This window comes from Rhinoderma darwinii, chromosome 1, assembly GCF_050947455.1.
Source record: "Rhinoderma darwinii isolate aRhiDar2 chromosome 1, aRhiDar2.hap1, whole genome shotgun sequence".
In the NCBI taxonomy this organism is placed as follows: domain Eukaryota; kingdom Metazoa; phylum Chordata; class Amphibia; order Anura; family Rhinodermatidae; genus Rhinoderma; species Rhinoderma darwinii.
Window position 1 is genome coordinate 640082867 of NC_134687.1, and position 18852 is coordinate 640101718.

The 18852-nt window shown below is 43.8% G+C and overlaps 1 protein-coding gene across 1 annotated transcript in view; it reads right to left on the bottom strand.

The window, feature by feature from the left end:
* Positions 1 to 18852, bottom strand: part of LOC142661064 (uncharacterized) — a 99261-nt gene that overhangs the window by 49484 nt on the left and 30925 nt on the right. The window contains exons 2-4 of the mRNA XM_075838321.1: positions 18176 to 18330; positions 17038 to 17223; positions 16839 to 16962 (exon numbers count right to left, since the gene is read on the bottom strand). Of these exons, the coding sequence (XP_075694436.1) occupies positions 16839 to 16962; positions 17038 to 17223; positions 18176 to 18253 (388 nt within the window). The 5' untranslated portion in view covers positions 18254 to 18330. The remainder of the gene's footprint in view (positions 1 to 16838; positions 16963 to 17037; positions 17224 to 18175; positions 18331 to 18852) is intronic.

The following is an 18852-nucleotide window of genomic DNA, read 5'->3' on the forward strand; positions in this document are numbered from 1 at the left end:
CATACTGACCCTGGCTTACTGACTACTCTCCTGCTCTGCGTTTGGTACCTCGGACACTCCTGGTTTGACTCGGCTCGTTCACCACTCTTGTTGCTCACGGTGTTGCCGTGGGCAACTTCCCCTTTTCCCTTTTCTTTGTGTACCCTTGTCTGTTTGTCTCGTGTACTTACTGAGCGTAGGGACCGCCGCTCAGTTGTACCCCGTCGCCTAGGGCGGGTCGTTGCAAGTAGGCAGGGACAGAGTGGTGGGTAGATTAGGGCTCACTTGTCCGTTTCCCTACCCCCATCATTACAATTATAATGATAATGCCCAGTGCCCGCCCCAGGACGACCCCACATTTGACCGTCTTTTTAAAATCAGGCCACTCATTGATCATTTCTCCACCAAATTTTCACAAGTGTACACCCCCGATAAATATATTTCCATAGACGAGTCCCTTGTTCATTTTAAGGGGAGGCTTAAATTCCGTCAATACCTGCCCAATAAGAGGGCAAGGTATGGAATTAAATTGTACAAAATGTGTGAGGGTACATCTGGGTATACACACAGGTTTAGGGTTTACGAAGGGAAGGACTGTATTATTGAACCCCCAGAATGCCCCCCCCCCCCCCGTCCTGGGAGTTAGTGGGAAAATAGTGTGGGATTTGATGCACCCATTGCTGGACAAGGATTATCACCTTTACGTCGATAACTTCTATACCAGCATCCCACTATTTAAGTGCCTTTCTGCCAGAAGTACTGTAGCATGTGGTACTGTGCGCAAAAATCAGAGAGGCCTCCCTAAAACACTGCTTAGCCAAAGCCTCAGAAGGGGTGAGAGCAGGGAACTATGCAGCGAGAACATGCTGTTTGTCAAATATAAGGACAAGGGGGATGTCCTTATATTGACCACAATTGATGGCAGCGGCAGCACCCCTGTCCCTGAACGAGGTACCACCACAGTGACCCAGAAGCCATATTGCATCCTGGGCTACAATAAATACATGGGCGGGGTTGATCTCTCTGATCAAGTACTGAAGTCTTATAGTGCCCTACGGAAAACAAAGACATGGTACAAAAAGCTGGGCGTGCACATTGTACCGATGGCATTATATAATGCTTACGTACTATCCCGATGTGCAGGCCGGACAGGGACATTCCTTAACTTCCAAGAGGTGGTGATCAAGGCACTTCTATTTGGGAACCAGGCAGGGGAGGGCCCAAGCACATCTGCTGGTAGCGATACTCCACGTATTGTCCTAGGGCAACATTTCCCCAATGAAGTGCCCCAAATTGCAAAGAAGGGAAGGACACAAAAAAAGTGCAGAGTGTGTTCCAAAAGGGGAATAAGAAAATACACTATTTACCACTGTGAAACCTGCCCCCCAAAACCAGGCCTGTGTATCAAAGATTGCTTCAAAGAGTACCATACATCCATAAATTAGTAACTTCATGATTCATTAAAGGAACAGTGTCATCACAAATAATTTTTTTATATGTTAAAGATGTTAGTGCTTTAATAAAAACGTTTATTTTCATTTGTGTGTTTGTGTTTTACTGTTTCTTATTTTTTACACTTTTTCTTCCCTATGGGGGCTGCCATTTTTTGTTCCATTTCTGTGTGTGTCGATTAACGACACACACAGACATGGAACACGGCAGCCACAGTCCCATAGGGACTGCGAACGGCTCCCGTCCCATTGACTGCCGTGTACGGCGTCTGTGTGGGAACTGCGCATGCGCCGCTCCCACACAGTCCTATTCGAAATTGGCGCCGTCCGGCGCCATTTTCCTGTAGACCGGAAGTCGCGGCCGGACAGTAATATTACTACTTCCGGTCGCGGCTTCCGGACTTGTGCACATGGAACAGCGGCAGCAAAGGGAGCGGACGGGCCGGAGGGAGCCGCGGCGGCAGGAGCAGGTAAGAGATTTCAATGTATGTTAGTGTTTGTGTGTGTTTACTACTGTATGTAAACCTACTACACTGTGGGTTACCTAAAAAAATGGCGACACACAGTGTAGGAGGTTAAACCTTTCAAACCCCTCGTTTATCCCGGCACTAGCCAGGATAAAGGAGGGGGGGATGCTGAGAGCTCACTAGAGCGAGGGCTTTTAACCCAATGTTGCAATGCTGCAATTTTGGGAACAGCTCCATCTAGTGACCAAAAATGGGTAGTATTATAAATTAGAAATAATTTATAATATTACATGGACTCGTGCAAAAAAATAAAAAAATTTTTAACAATGTTTAATCACCCACACACTAAATGTTTAATTTTTAAAAAAAAAACATGTTTTTCTGGCAACACATTCCCTTTAACACCTTTATTATGCCAAAAGCAACATTGCGTCCACACACATATCCAGCTAAATCCTAGTTCCAAAAGTCTTATGGCGCTTCTGAGCCCTGCCGTGTGTCCAAACAGCCGTTTATGACCACAAGTGGGGTATTGTTTTACTCGGAATAAATTGCTTTACAAATGTTGTGGAGCTTTTTCTCCTTTAGTCCTCGTGGAAATGAGAAAAAATTAGCTAAACCTACATTTTCTTTGAAAAAATGTAGATTTTCATTTTCACTGCCTACTTCCAGAAATTTCTGCAAAAAACCTGTGGGGTCAAAGTGCTCACTATACCCCTTGATAATTTCCTCAAGGGGTGTAGTTTCCAAAATAGTGCCACTTGTGGGGGGTTTCCACTGTTTTGGCACCGCAAGAGCCCTGCAAACTTGACATGGTGCCTAAAATATATTCTAATAAAAAGGAGGCCCCAAAATCCACTAGGTGCTCCTTTACTTCTGAGGCCTGTGCTTCAGTCCATAAGCACACCAGGGCCACATGTGGGATATTTCCTAAATCTGCAGAACCTGGGTAACAAATATTGAGTTGTGTTTCTCTGGTAAAACCTTCATGTTACAAAAAAAGAGGGATTAAAAATGAATTTCTGCAAAAAAAAAAATGAAATTTGTAAATGTCACCTCTACTTTGCTTTAATTCCTGCGCAATGTCTAAAGGGTTAAGAAACTTTCTAAATGCTGTTTTGAATACTTTGAGGGGTGCAGTTTTTAAAATGGGGTGACTTATTGGGGGTTTTTAATATCTAAGGACCTCAAAGCCACTTCACCACTGAACTGGCTCCTGTAAAAATAGAATTTTGACATTTTCTTGAAAATGTGAGAAATTGCTGCTAAAGTTCTAAGCCTTGTAACGTCCCAGAAAAATAAATTGATGTTCAAAAAAGGATGCTAAACTATTGTAGACATATGGGTGATGTTAATTAGCAACATTTTTGTGTGTTATAACTGCCTGTCTTACAAGCAGATACATTTAAATTGAGAAAAATGCTAATTTTTCGCTAAATTTTGGTGTTTTTCACAATTAAATACTGAATGTATCGGGCAAATTTTGCCAGTAACATAAAGTCCAATGTGTCACGAGAAAACAATCTCAGAATCGCTTGGATAGGTAAAAGCATTGCGGAGTTATTACCACATAAATTGAAACATGTCAGATTTGAAAAATGAGGCTCTGTCAGTAAGGTCAAAAGTGCCCAAAGAGGGAAGGGGTTAAAGAGGCTCTGTCACCAGATTGTGCAACCCCTATCTGCTATTGCAGCAGATAGGCGCTGCAATGTAGATTACAGTATCGTTTTTATTTTTAAAAAACGAGCATTTTTGGCCAAGTTATGGTCATTTTTGTATTTATCCAAATGAGGCTTGCAAAAGTACAACTGGGCGTGTTGAAAAGTAAAAGTACAACTGGGCGTGTATTATGTGTGTACATCGGGGCGTGTTTACTACTTTTACTAGCTGGGCTTTCTGACGAGAAGTATCATCCACTTCTCTTCAGAACGCCCAGCTTCTGGCAGTGACAGACACACAGCGTGTTCTATTTTTAAAAAACGAGCATTTTTGGCCAAGTTATGACCATTTTCGTATTTATGCAAATGAGGCTTGCAAAAGTACAACTGGGCGTGTTGAAAAGTAAAAGTACAACTGGGCGTGTATTATGTGCGTACATCGGGGCGTGTTTACTACTTTTACTAGCTGGGCTTTCTGAAGAGAAGTATCATCCACTTCTCTTCAGAACGCCCAGCTTCTGGCAGTGCAGATCTGTGACGTCACTCACAGGTCCTGCATCGTGTCGGCACCAGAGGCTACAGATGATTCTGCAGCAGCATCGGCGTTTGCAGGTAAGTCGATGTAGCTACTTACCTGCAAACGCTGATGCTGCTGCAGAATCAACTGTAGCCTCTGGTGCCGACACGATGCAGGACCTGTGAGTGACGTCACAGATCTGCACTGCCAGAAGCTGGGCGTTCTGAAGAGAAGTGGATGATACTTCTCTTCAGAAAGCCCAGCTAGTAAAAGTAGTAAACACGCCCCGATGTACGCACATAATACACGCCCAGTTGTACTTTTACTTTTCAACACGCCCAGTTGTACTTTTGCAAGCCTCATTTGCATAAATACGAAAATGGTCATAACTTGGCCAAAAATGCTCGTTTTTTAAAAATAAAAACGTTACTGTAATCTACATTGCAGCGCCTATCTGCTGCAATAGCAGATAGGGGTTGCACAATCTGGTGACAGAGCCTCTTTAAAGAAAGGGAACACCCCATCCTCCTCTATTGCAAGATTCATGGACCTATTAGATTCACAATCATGCCAGGTTTTTCCCAAATGAAAATGACCCACGCGATCCTCCTCAATATATACTGTATGTCATGGTGGAAGTGGAGTTTACAGTGAATGTAAATTATTACTAGAGAATGTACAATGCTAACTAAAGTTATCAGTGAATGTGGAAGAAGGGAGATGTTTGAAAATAATAAATCGACATTCACTAGTGATAGTATACCCGCCCTAATGTTTGTTTTAAGGGTAACTAAACTTTTAAAAAACGTTTGACATTTCATAGTAACATGTTAGAAGTTTTGATTGATGGGGGTCCGAGCACTGACACCCCCACTGATGGCTAAAATGAAGTGGCAGAAGGGCTTAGTTGAGTGCTGTATTGCTACATTTTTGATCGGCTTTCCTCCAAAAGTTGAGCAAGCCATGTACAGACTCATAGACTTTCTATTAAGCCCGTACACCACTCCGAGTAAACCTAGGAAGGAAAACAGAAACGAAGCAGCACAGTGCTTACTCGAGCTCTTCTGCCATTTTGATTTTAGTGATTGGTGGGGGTCCCAGTGCTTTGATCCCCACCAATCAAAATTCTGACATGTCCAAAGGCTTTTAAATGTTTAGTTACCCTTTGAAGGATCTGCTGCTATCATTTTGTGCCAGTTACCACAGGAACCTTCACTGCTCTTGTGGAGTCCATGACTCGATGGGTCAGATGTTTTTTGCCGCATGATGGGGACTACACTATACCAGGCAGGTGTTTTTAATGTTATGGCTCATCGGTGTAGATCCTAGTTTTGTGACCTACTTGTGTAACACACTGGCAGAGATTGCTGACTGGCAGTACACCTGGTACATCTGCCCATCCTCCACACTGCACATGAGCAGCATGTCACAGAATATGATTTTCCTTGTTCCACACATGAATTATCCCCCCACAAATATGTATGGGACTAAACTGAAATCCTAGCCACAGCCCATGTGGCCATCAATATAACAGTCCCAGGGGACCCCTCTACATGTCAGAGACCCAATTCTATATGTAGTGGAAAATACCTCCCTGCCCCTGGCTGACGATCAGACAGATGCCGAGATCCACATTCTACATTACTACCAGTAACCCTGTATATTGTATTTTACAAGGAAGATATCTAACCCTTTCTTATCTCTCTCGCCACATTATACCATTATCAAACCCTGTGGGAGCTTTACGACATTGTGATGGAATTGCACTTCCTTTAATCGTAAGCAGTGACCCCGTGTTCTCTGCTGGGTCCATGAAAATAATCATTTATTACATTGTTTTATAAGGACATTTCTATATTTATATAAAAAGATATCCCCCTACCCCTCAGCCTTCTCTTCTCTAGGGGAAACACATTTATTTCTTATGATATTTCTCCATAACTGAGGCCTTTCATAACTCATGTTATACGATTGTCATGTCCCACATGGTAGAACTTTAGGGTATGTTCACACGCTAAGCCAAAAATGTCTGAAAATACGGAGCTGTTTTCAAGGGAAAACAGCACCTGATTTTCAAATTTTTTTTTCGCAACTCACGTTTTTCGCTGCGTTTTTCGCGCCGTTTTCACGCCGTTTTTTTTTGCTGTTTTCAATAGAGTCTATGAGAAAACGGCTCCAAAAACACCCCAAGAAGTGTCCTGCACTTCTTTTGACGAGGCTGTAATTTTACGCGTCGTCTTTTGACAGCTGTCAAACGACGATGCGTAAATTACAGGTTGTCGGCACAGTACGTCGGCAAACCCATTCAAATGAATGGGCAGATGTTTGCCGATGTATTGGAGCTGTATTTTCAGGCGTAAATCGAGGCATAATACGCCTCATTTACGCCTGAAAATAGGTCGTGTGAACCCAGCCTTAGACTCCTCATGTTGGAGAGATTACAAGAGCAGATGACTCACGGATGCACAACAAAGTTTAGACCGCAACAGTCCAGTGGTTTTGCGGACCACAAAACAAATGCAGTCGTTTAGATTAGGCCTTAGTCCTACCATAATTTGGTTTTCCAGGAGTCCATCATGACAGCACTACAGGAGGTTGTCCTCTTGAACACAGAGGTTAAGAAGCCCCTTCCACCTCCACCATTCAGAGTTTTTCTAATTACAACATCGGGATGGATGCAACTAGATTTATTGAAACCAAAACACAAATCCACATATGCTACATTTTATAAAGTAGATAATACAAACCATAATTGAGGGAAATCAGAGCGACGTCATGATGGACTGCTGGAAAAGCAACTACTGGTAGGACTCATTTCTAATTTCCAGGACATTCCTCATGACAGCACTACACGAACAGTAGGCCTGGGGGGGGGGGGGGGGAGCAACAGCTTGTAGAAATTTACTTCCAAAAACAGAGTCTTCATTAGATAACACATCAAGTATGTAATTTCTGTAAAAAGTATGGACATTTGACACGTGGCAGGTTTGATAAAACAAACCATCTGCCCTTTCGGCCTAGGATGTTGATATCGCTCTGGTAGAGTGGGCCTTGACTTTATCCTTGGATTATATAAAAGAGTCCTGTACAGAAGTTTTTAGCCATCTTGATATAGTGCTTTTAGATGCTATTTTCCCTTTGTTTTTTTCTCCATACTGTACAAATAAGTTGGAATTAATTCCCCATGGATTTGTTTTTTCAAAATAGTTGAAAAATGCTTGTCTTTCGTCGAAGGTGTGAAATAACTCTTCTTGGTAATTTTTAAAGGAAACAGACTTTAGATCTGCTTAAAGGGAATGTGTCGCAAATTAAACCGTTCTTTTTTTAAGTGTCGTTACTTATTTCTATTATATTTTTTAAGTTTTTTGCTGTATTTTTATTTTTTTTCCATATGGTGGAAAGTATTAAAAATTAAATAATAATTTGACATGTATTCCAATGTTGGCCACCAGAAATACAGCAAGGTGAATAAGGCAAAGAAACCTGACTCACAGCTGCTGTAAATGTGGGAGGGAATCTCACCCCCCTGCCACAAGCCAGGAAAAGGTGTCTTCAAATTGCTAAGCAGTGTCTGGCAGCCATATTGGGTGTGATTCTGCAGCTGGCAGAAGTTATAGGACACACCAAAAGACTAAGGGTATGTTCACACGCTTACTAAACAAAGGGAAAACAGCTCCTGATTTTCAGCCATTTTTTAATCAAACTCGCGTTTTTTAACGGCCGTTTTTGGAGCTGTTTTTCTATAAAGTCAATGAAAAACGGCTCCAAAAACGTCCCAAGAAGTGATGTACACTTCATTTTGGTCGGGCGTCTTTGGAAAACTACCACGTAAATAAAAGCCCTGTCGGAACAGAACACCCTATTTCCCATTGAAACCAATGGGCAGATGCTTGTAGGCGTTCTGCTTCAGATTTTTCAGCTGAAAACATTGTGTGTGAACATACCCTTAGGGTATGTGCACACGCTAACTGCATTTACGTCTGAAATGACGGAGCTGTTTTCAGGAGAAAACAGCTCCGTCATTTCAGACGTAATTGCTCGTACTCGCGTTTTGCGAGGCGACAATTACGGCCGTAATTTGGAGCTGTTCTTCATTGAATTCAATGAAAAACGGCTCAAATTACGTCCCAAGAAGTGTCATGCACTTCTTTGCCGAGGCTGTTATTTTACGCGCCGTCTTTTGGCAGCGACGTGTAAAATTACAGGTCGTCGGCACAGTACGTCGGCAAACCTATTCAAATGAATGGGCAGATGTTTGCCGACGTATTGGAGCCGTCTTTTCAGGCGTAAATCGAGGCGTAAAACGCCTCGTTTACGCCTGAAAATAGGTCGTGTGAACCCAGCCTTAGAATGATGAAAGTGAAGTGAATGACTTTTCAGTTGACCGATTCACACGCAGTGTATTTGACATGTTTTTTTTTGCACATTTTACGTGCAAAAAAACACATTAAAAAAAACGCTTGATTACACTTGATTTTGCGTGTTTGGGGGGGAGATATGTGTGTGTGTGTGTGTGTGGGGGGGTGATGGTGCTCTCCGCTGATTCTTCAAAACAGCTGATAAGCGGCCATGAAGTATCAGCGGCGCCCATGCACACTCCGCTTTGCCACACACACACACGGGAAAAGTCTTAAAGGGGTTGTCCAGAAAAACATGGCACCGCACCTGTCCTCAGGTCGCGTGTGGTATTACAGCTCTGTCCTATTCACTTCAATGGAGATGAACTGCAATACCAGACACAACCTGAGGACAGGTGCGGCGCTGTGTCTCCAATCCGGACACCCCTTCTGTCCTGAGATGACCCGACAGGGGAGGCGGGTGTCAGAGCCACCCACCGCCATAACTGCAGACAGAACCACACAACTACGGCATGAGGGTGGGCTTGTTCTGAGTGAACTGTCACTTGTTATGGACAGATTTATAGTCACATGAACCCAGTCTGATGAACCGGTAACCTAGGTCCGATCACATGACAGAGCGGGATCACCAAAAACCCTGTGCACCCTCAGCCCGTCCATCCAGCCCTTTCCTGGTTATATCTGCTTCTGGGAAAGCTGGGTGACCACCATTACCCCTCCTACTGGAGTGTGTTTGGGGATGTGACTAATGAACCTCTCACACTCCAGTATGAAGGGTAATGGTGGTCACCCAGCTTTCCCAGACCCCTGAACGGTAAATCTCTCTAGTTGGGCTGAAACTGTTTGGGGATGTGACTAATGAACCTCTCAGTCTCAGCACAACTAGAGAGATTTATCGTTCAGGGGTCTGGGAAAGCTTGGTACCACACTCACAGCGGGCATATTATCACTCAGCTTTCCCAGGACAGTTACATCATGTGTCCCTTATACAGAGTCTCCTGCACGACTACAGGGGGCCCGTCGGGTGGGGGTCCGTCGGGGGGGGGGGCGCCCGTTTGGGGGGAGGGTCCCGTTGGGGGTCACGAGAGCGGCGGTCTGTGAGAGAGAGAGAGGGACAGACAGAGACACACATCTTTCCTGCAGTGCAGCTGGTCTTCATGATGGCGCCTGCTATCTCCCTGCAAACAGCTGCTCTGCTGTGTGACTCTGACCTGCGTCTGCGCAGTACTGAGACAGAGAGCAGAAGCAATGGAACGGCTCCCGTTCATTGACTCCTATGCACTGTAGCTGCCGTATTCCATCTCTGTATGTGTCGTTAATCGACACATACAGCGATGAAAAACAAAATGGCAGCCCCCATAGTGAAGTAAAAGTTAGAAAAAAAAAAAGTAAAACACAAGCACAGAAATAAATAAAATTGATTTTAATAACATACTAAAAGCAATATTATATAAAAAAAAAAATTTTCGCGACACCCGTCCTTTAATGAAGAAATTCAAAAGGCGACATACAGAGATCTCACATTACTAAATTTGAATTTCATGGTGAAACAGATTTTCTGAGAGTTGGTCCTAGTTTTACAATTGCCTTTACAAATATCAAAATGTATTTGTTTTTGGTGAACGGAAAATCAAAGAAGCAAATATCTGTACCTTAAAGATGTTAGTTTTGCAACTCTTTTGGATAGTGAAAATTACATTCTCTGATAGTCCATGTTTTCTTAGCAATTCCCGCTCAGGATCCAAACAGCCAGTTTCAGATACTGAACACCCTGAAATAACAGTATGCCTTTGTGAAGATCTTCCTGTATTGAGTAGCAAAACAGGTTACTACAGAGAAAAAACTTTTAGAACTGGAAACCAGCTCCGTTTTGGGCAAAAGGGAAACATGAGGATAACATTGGCTGACTTCTCTTGAATCTTCCTCAAAACTAGTGAAATCAGAGAACACGGAGGGAAGGAATAGGCCAGACCTATGTCGTAAGATTGGGATAAAGCGTCCACTGCTGCCGGGTTGTCTCCCGGGTTTAGAGAGAAGGTGGTACTAATCTTTGAGTTTCTTGTTGAGGCACACAGGTTCACCTGTGCATAACTCGACTTCTTGGAGAGGAGATAAAAAATTTTTAGGGCCCATTCCCCTGGGTCTGCAGTCTGATTGTCTGAGCCTTTAAGATGAATTGCTGAGATTGATAGTACTACGTCCTTGGCCCAGCTGAAGATCTCTGAGGTTAGGCTCTGGAGATGACAATATCTCCTGCCGCCCTGATTGCACAGAAAAAAGCAGTTACGTTGCCTGAAAAAAATTCTCAAATGAGAGTTTTGCAGGAGGAGATGAGAACATTTTAATGTTTCCCACACGGCCCTAAACTCTCTGGAATTCGAGGACTTCTTCCGAAACTCAAGTGAACATCACCCCTGAAAACACTGACCTTGAACGCCCCATATTGACGGGCATACATCCATAGTGATCAGAATGCAAGGAGAAAGTCTCCAAAGAATCCCCTTTTTTAGGATGGTTGGTTAAAGCCACCAATTCAGAAATGTCTTTACTGATGGGAGAACGATATTTGTATTTAGCAAATTTAGGTCTCAATCCCAAGATGCCAAATTAGATGTTGAAGGGTACAGGAATAGAAATGGTTCCATGAGACAATTTGAATAGACAAGGCTATAAGTCCCAAAATCTGCACCCTTCTCTCAAGATTTTTATTCTTATGTTTCCCTGTTTTGAATGGGGAAAGAAGGAGTATTGATGGCATAAACCAGCAAGACACCTAGAAAGATCATCCTTGTTGCTGGAATGAGATCTGTTTTTTTGTAACTGATGATCCATCCTAGATCTTTGAGAAGAGGAAGGACCAAAGGGAAATGTTCAGGAAGAATGCTGGAAGAAGCTACTATGGAGAGGGAAATTTTCCAGGTAAGGGACTATGATCACCACTTACTCCATCAGGAATGCCATTCTTTCTATGATCAGCTTCGTAACTATTCGTGGGGCTGATTCAATGTGGAAGGAAAGGCCCTGAAATTGTTATTAAAGAATGGGAGAATCCTTTTCGAACTGCAAATCGGAGAAATCTCTGCTACCATAGATGAATTGGGATGTGGTAATACGCATCTTTCAAATCTATGGTGCACATTACCGCGTGCTTATTTATTAGAGGTATGGTTGCTCGGAAAGATTCCATCTTGAACCGTCTGTATTTTACTGTTCAAGTATTTTAGGTTAATTATGGTTCCGTATGAACCATTGGGTTTCCCTACTAGAAAGAGTTTTGAGTAATAGCCTTTGAATTTGAAGTATGTTGTTTATGCCTTCTAATAATATTGCCTGAAGATCGCTTGACTGAAGTTGAGTAATCTGGAATTTATCTGGAGGAACATTTTCAAACTCTATTTTACATCCTGAATGAATAATTTGCAGAACCCATGAATTCTGGCTAATTTCTGTCCATTTGTGGAACGCTGGCGTCGCCGTTCACTTCCTGCTTCCCCTAGCGGCCGCCAGCAAAGTTTACCTTCGTGCCGGCATCTCCCCCCTCCTCCCCGGGGACGCCGGCATGTACAGCTCCCATCCGCCGCTTGCTCCCGTAGGGTGATCGTGCGTGCCCTGGTGTCCCCTTAAAGGGCCAGCATGTGCACCACTTTAATCTTCCCTAGCCTATCACTGTGCGATCCCTTAGTTGTATCCTGTTCCCAGTGTTCCCGTATCCTGTTTAGTGTATCCAGTAATTGTATTTGTTCCTGAGCGAAGTCTAGTGTTGGAGTCAATTTCATCCTCTGTGCCACGTGTCATTTGCCATGCCAAGTGTCATCTGCCATGCCAAGTGTCTTCTATGCCAAGGAGTCTGCTACACCAAAGTGTCTGCTACGCCACATGTCTGCCAGAACTTCTATGCAGGTACTCTAGTTCTAAAGACTTTCATTGACTATCGTTTGACCAGCTGCTACTCCCCTACGGCGGAGCGGCCTAGTGGGTCCACATACCCCACAGGCGTAACTGTATGCTCAGGCTATGGATCCCGCTGGTCAACCCAAGACAGCGAGCCAATTGTTGCTAGCAGAAATGCGTGACCTCAGAGTTCGACAGGATGAGCTCCTCCAGTGAGTAAATTCCTTTGTCAACTGCTTGGATCTTCCTTCTGCGGCTGCTTCCTCTACACCACCTCCTGATGCTCCTCCTGTCAGTACTTGGCATTAAATTTCTCTGCCTCAACCACCTAGCCATGACGGAGATGCGAAGACCTGTAGACGCTTTATTAACCAATGCCAGATTCACTTCTACTTGCACGCTCATCTTTTCCCCTCTGATGTTACCAAGGTCGCTTTAATTGTCTCTCTCCTTTCTGGCAAAGCACTGGCACGGGCTAACCCAGACATGGGCAAACTACGGCCCGCGGGCCACATACGGCCCGTTAGGCTTTTTAATCCGGCCCGCCGAACTTGTCCAAGATATATCCGTCCTCAGCAGCTGCTAGTTCGCGCAGGAGGACGGATATATCCGTCCTGTGATCGCGCGGGTACTGACAGTTTACCCACGCGATCAGCGGCAGGAGCACGGCTGTTATACACAGCCTGGCTCCTGCTGCAACTGCCGGAATCGAAGCACGCGCCGATTCCGGCAGTTTAACCCATTAAATGCCGCTGTCAACAGTGACAGCGGCATTTAATGTGTTTGACAGCGGGGGGAACTCCCTCTGTCTCCCGATCGGCGCCCCCGCAAACAAATCGCGGGTCGCCGTCGGGTTTCCATGACAGCCGGGGGTCTAACAAAGACCCCCAGGTCTGTCTTCAGCATCTGCCTGTTAGGCGATGCCAGAGGCATGACCTAACAGGTTGCCTGTCAGTTTTACACTGACAGGCAATAATGCTTTGGTATACAAAGTATACCAAAGCATTATATATGCGATCGGCATATCGCATAGTGAAGTCCCCTGGTGGGACTAAAAAAAAAAAAGTAAAACCGTTAAATAAAGTTTGTGAAAAAAAAAATAAAAAAAATTACAGTCAAAGTCAAATAAAACTACTTTTTTGCCCCAAAAAGTGGTTTTATTTAATAAAACGGTCAAAACAAATCACACATACACATATATGGTATCCCCGCGATCGTAACAACTTGACCAATAAAATGAACACATTAATTAAACCGCCGGATGAACGGCGTCCAAAGAAAACGCAAAAAACAACGGCAAAATTCTCTCTTTTCTCCCATTCCCCCCATAAAAAATAAAATAAAAGTTCATCTATAAGTCCTATGTACCCCAAAATAGTACTAATGAAAACTACACATTGTCCCGCAAAAATCAATCCCACGTACGGCCACATCGACGGAAAAATAAAAAAATTACGCCTCTTGGAACGCGGCGATGCAAAAACAAGTAATGTTTTTCTAAAAGGGTTTTTATTGTGCAAACGTAGAAAAAACATATAAAACCTTTACATATTTGGTATCCCCGTAATCGTGCCGATCCATAGAATAAAGTTAACATGTTATTTACGCTGCATAGTAAACGGCGTAAATTTATAACGTGAAAATTAATGCTGGAATAGCTGCTTATTTTCAATTCTCTCCTAAAATAAAGTTAATAAAAGTTAATCAATATGTTATAAGCATCTAAAAATGGTACAATTACAAAATACAACTCGTCCCGGAAAAAACAAGCCCTTATACGGCTATGTCGACGGAATAAAAAAAGAGTTACGACTCTTGGAATGCGACCGTGGAAAAACAAAAAATAATCCTTGGTCATTAACGTGCAAAATGGCCCGGTCATTAAGGGGTTAATGTGGCGCGTATTTCTCTTTATTTCACTTTAATTTTCACTTCGTTTCACGTCACCATTAAGCCCTTCGGTTTTCAAAGAGTACAATATCAGCCGTCACTTTGCCACGAAGCATGCAAACTATGCTAGCAAGCAGTCAACACAAGAACGGGCGGCTACTGCTCAGAGGTTGGCAGCTAATTTACAGAGTCAACAGAACTTTTTTCTTGATAAATCACAGTGCGTATGTTATTTTAATCTATTTACATTTCCTTCTCCCAGTATCTGCGAAATAGTATGTAAATGCCATATCTTGCATATTCCTTGAGACAAATTTATTAACTGATAAGGGCTATTTTTCACATTTGAAAGACAGTTAATAAATTGGGTTGTAGTGTTCTTACTGTGCTATGAGGTTTGCACACACTACATTTAATGCTTTAGTATATCCGGCCCAAACACTCCCTCCAAATGCTCCTGGCCCGGCCCCTCTGTCAAATTTTAGAACCCATTGTGGCCCGCGAGTCAAAAAGTTTGCCCACCCCTGGGCTAACCCCATCTGGGAATGTGAGGGTCCGTAATGCTCTGACTTACGGTCATTTTTGGAGACTTTCCACACTGTTTTTGAGGAACCGGGTCAGACGTCTTCCACAGCTCACTCTCTTCTGACACTCCGTTAAGGGGAATTGATGGTAGGAGAGTACACTATCCAGATCCGTACCCTGGAACTGTCGTGGTTAAGGGGGAATCGCCTATATGCTAAACTCGAGAAGTGTGTGTTCGAGACGAACTCCTTGCCCTTCCTGGGCTACATTGTCTCGGATCGTGGTCTCAAGATGGATCCAGAGAAGGTAAAGTCCGTCTTGGAGTGGCCACGTCCACAGGGTATACGGGCTATACAGAAATTTCTGGGACTCGCACATTTCTACCGGCAATTTATCCCAAACTTCTCGTCTCTGACTGCTCCATTCTCTGCTGTCACCAAGAAGGTGGTAAACACCAAGGTTTGGATTCCGGAGGCAGAGTAGGATTGTTCTTCTGATTGTTAGCTGAAATCCATTTGGATCCTTGGTCTTTTGCGTTGCTTTGATCCCGATGGGGTACTGAGACTGGGCCATAGTCAACATAGTAAATTCTACTTCATCTTTAATCATGGACCTCATGTCCATCATAAATAAGGGCTGTTCCTCTTTAACAAGCTTGGCTATACAATCTTAATACAGCTGTTTTTTATAAGAATTCTTTATGTGCATGCAGCACAATGTTTGGCCCATTTTTTGGGGATCACTAGTTTTTTTTAGATGGTTCTTTGTCTCTCTAAAAATACAGAGGAATAGCAGCAATATATGGTAGGTGTAGTAATTCCATATAAAAGTATTCCAGGAATGTAACTAACATGGACTGTGTCAAGAGTCTGCACAGTGTCAACACGAGCGGATGCTTGAGAATCCATTGCTGTAACAGACCACAGATCAGACTGGAACATTTAAATAGCCATAAGAATGAAAGCGAGTCCGGCACACTTTCATTCTTATGGATATCTACCTCCGACGTAGACTGTTTGTCCGTTTGAACCGATCCACATAGGACGTGGCGACCAGACTACAATGTGGTGAGCGGACCTAGTTCTTCTCTTGTTTATATTAGATATTTAAATAGCATTTTTAGACAGCAGCTTACCCACCAGATTGTCCAGCCAGTGACATCAGCTTCTCCCCCGATCCGTAACCTTGGTTTTCAATATTGTTTCCTGGGAAGCCAGAGAGAAATACAACACCCAAACGTCCGGCGCACGCCGATTAGGCGCGTTTTTTGAATTCGGACATAGCAGGGTGACAAAACTGCCACGAGAGCCTTCGGAGGACCAGTGGGGTGCCTGCTTCTCAGACCCGATGGGGCCCTGTACAGTAGGGTCAGGAAGCAAGCCAGGTGGAAAAGATAAGTCCACCAATCAGCCCAGGCTGCCAGATGAATCCAGGTAAATGGAAAAAAAACAACAGCAGAGAGCACCGCTCTGCGGCTGGCCTCTGTAGGGACAGGAAAAACAATGTAGGGTGGAGGTGAGAGGGGCCTTTTAACTTCTCTGTGTTCCTGTTCCTACAGAGGTTAAGAAGACAACCTCTATAGTGCGGTCATGAGGGACATCCTGAAAAGTAAGGATCATTTCACTTCACATTGTAGACTTCTATCAGAGGTATACATCAGGAGGGATTCTCAACATATCACTCTGACAGAAGTCTCCGACGTACGTCACTGTACCGTCATTTACTGGAATACATTGCCAATGTATTGCCAATGTAAAAAAAAAAAAAAAGCAAAACAAAACACAAAACCACACAGTGGATACAATAGAGTAGAAGAAAAGCATAGTCAACTGTAATAGTCCAATAGATGTCAAAAGGACACTCTTGGCATCCATCGAGTGAATTAAGACCTATGGATTGGTTGAATGTATATGGGAAATGTAGGCCTCTAACGTAATGTCATTAGAGCTGTAATTGTGAAGCTCCTACATTACATGTCACTGCTCACATTTGTATATGTTCTGCACATGACGATATTAATGGTATTAACACAGACACCAGAGACCACAGTAATGGCCAACTAGACTCTAAAATAAATATATGTATATATCTATCTATCTTACCTTGTGATGTGCGTGGCCAGTAGTTCTCCATCATGACCTCCTGGTACAGATCCTTGTGTCCTTCTAGATACTCCCACTCCTCCATGGAGAAATAGACAGTGACATCTTGACACCTTATAGGAACCTGACACACAGAATGATACAGTCATCATCCAGACACCACAAGTGCTGTTATTGTAGAATTTCCCAGCATTCCCACCTCTCCAGTCAGCAGCTCAGTCATCTTGTAGATCAGTTCTAAGATCTTCTTCTTATTGCTCTTCTTAAGTATCCGGGAGTGAGGGGGAGGCTCTGTGATAGGGCTCTGACTACTGCTCCATCCTCCTGACTCCTGGATGATTGGAGTCGTACAGTCACCTGATGTCTTCTTCACTATTGTGTACTCCTGTGTATAGAGAGGGACACATAGAAAACTGAACACAGTATTCCCCCCTCATTGGAAAGAGGGAGATTGTGACTCCGCTGTATAGAGATCTAGTGACCCCACATCTGTAATACTGGAGACCTCACCTACATAGAAACATTGAGAAAATAGAACGAGGCCAAAGACAACTACAGGAGGGACTTATAGGGGTTATCCAGGCACGGGGCGGTTTTTTATACTGATGACCCCACAGTTGTGGTCTGACACCCGGAGCACGCACGCTGTTCTAGCTGCCACTGGGCAACGGATGTTCGTGTCCGAAGCAGAATAGCGGCAGTGCTGCAGCTCTGCTCCTCTTCAGGTGAGTAGGAGCAGAGTTGCAGTACTGCTATGACCGCTATGCAGTGTACAGAGCCATCTGCTTCGGACATCGGCCAATCCGTTACACGAGAGAAAAAAAACAAAAAACACAAGGGGCACAATCTGACATTACAATGGGAGAGAAGAAAACCTGAACCGCACATCCACTATGCTATACTTGATCTATTGCGGATGGGCAAAACAATATTTTGCCGATCCGTCATAGATCATGTATAGCATATTGGACGTGCGGTCCAGGTTTTCTTTTCTCCCATTATGACAATCTGACATTAGTTGTGGGGGCACTAGATAGACCATGTGCTCTCCTCCTGGCATCATCTTCTATGTTTCTATATAGAGGTCATCCTGATCCTCCTGGTTCCTCCTACTCGTCATTCTTATTGCTCTACAACATTACTATTGCTGCATTGGTGACATGACACATAACTGACCATATTGGTGGCTGATCTTCAGCTTTTCTGCTGTTGGCTGCTTGATGTCACTTGGAAGGTCTGGACGTGGTTATACAGGACACTGGATTCTTCCTATTACTTCCAATTATGTATTGTCCCTTCCATATGTGTGACTTGTTCTATAATGTAGAAAAGCTTACCTCTCCGCTCAACAGGTAGATGATCTGCAAGGTGAAGTCTAATATTCTTCTGCTCATCTCCTTCCTGTCATTGTCCATCCTTGGTGGATCATTCAGGAGAAGGAAAGTTGTGGAGGAGAAGATGAGAAAACTGGAGGATCTAGTACTGCAGACGTCTTTATGAAGAAAGGAGAAGATGGAAATCATACGGGACAACATCATGTGTGACATACAGAACCTCACTTATTGATCATTGAGAAAAACATCTTCTCAGAGCCGTCACCACATGGAATAAAGGGGTATTCCCAACACGGACATTTCTCCCCAAGATATGCCAGAAAAGTCTCATAGATGCGGCTCCACCTCTGGCCGTGCTCGGATGTTTCTGGAACTCCTATACAAGTGAATGGAGAGAGTCGTGCACATGTGTGGTCACCTCCCCATTCATTCTCCACTTGGATGCAGTCATCACCTCAGCAGGCGGGTCGGGGGACCCTGTTCTCCACAGAGGTGGGACCCCCATATATCAGACATGTATGGCACATCTCTCAGGATATCACAGGGAATGGATGGTTGTCATGGCAGCCTGGGGGGTAGTGAAGGTCTGCCATATTTCTGCTCCTATTAACTCCTTAAAGGGAAGGGGGTCATGATTTTCATTTTTTTTTATTATATTGCTTTTAATAAAATATAAACAA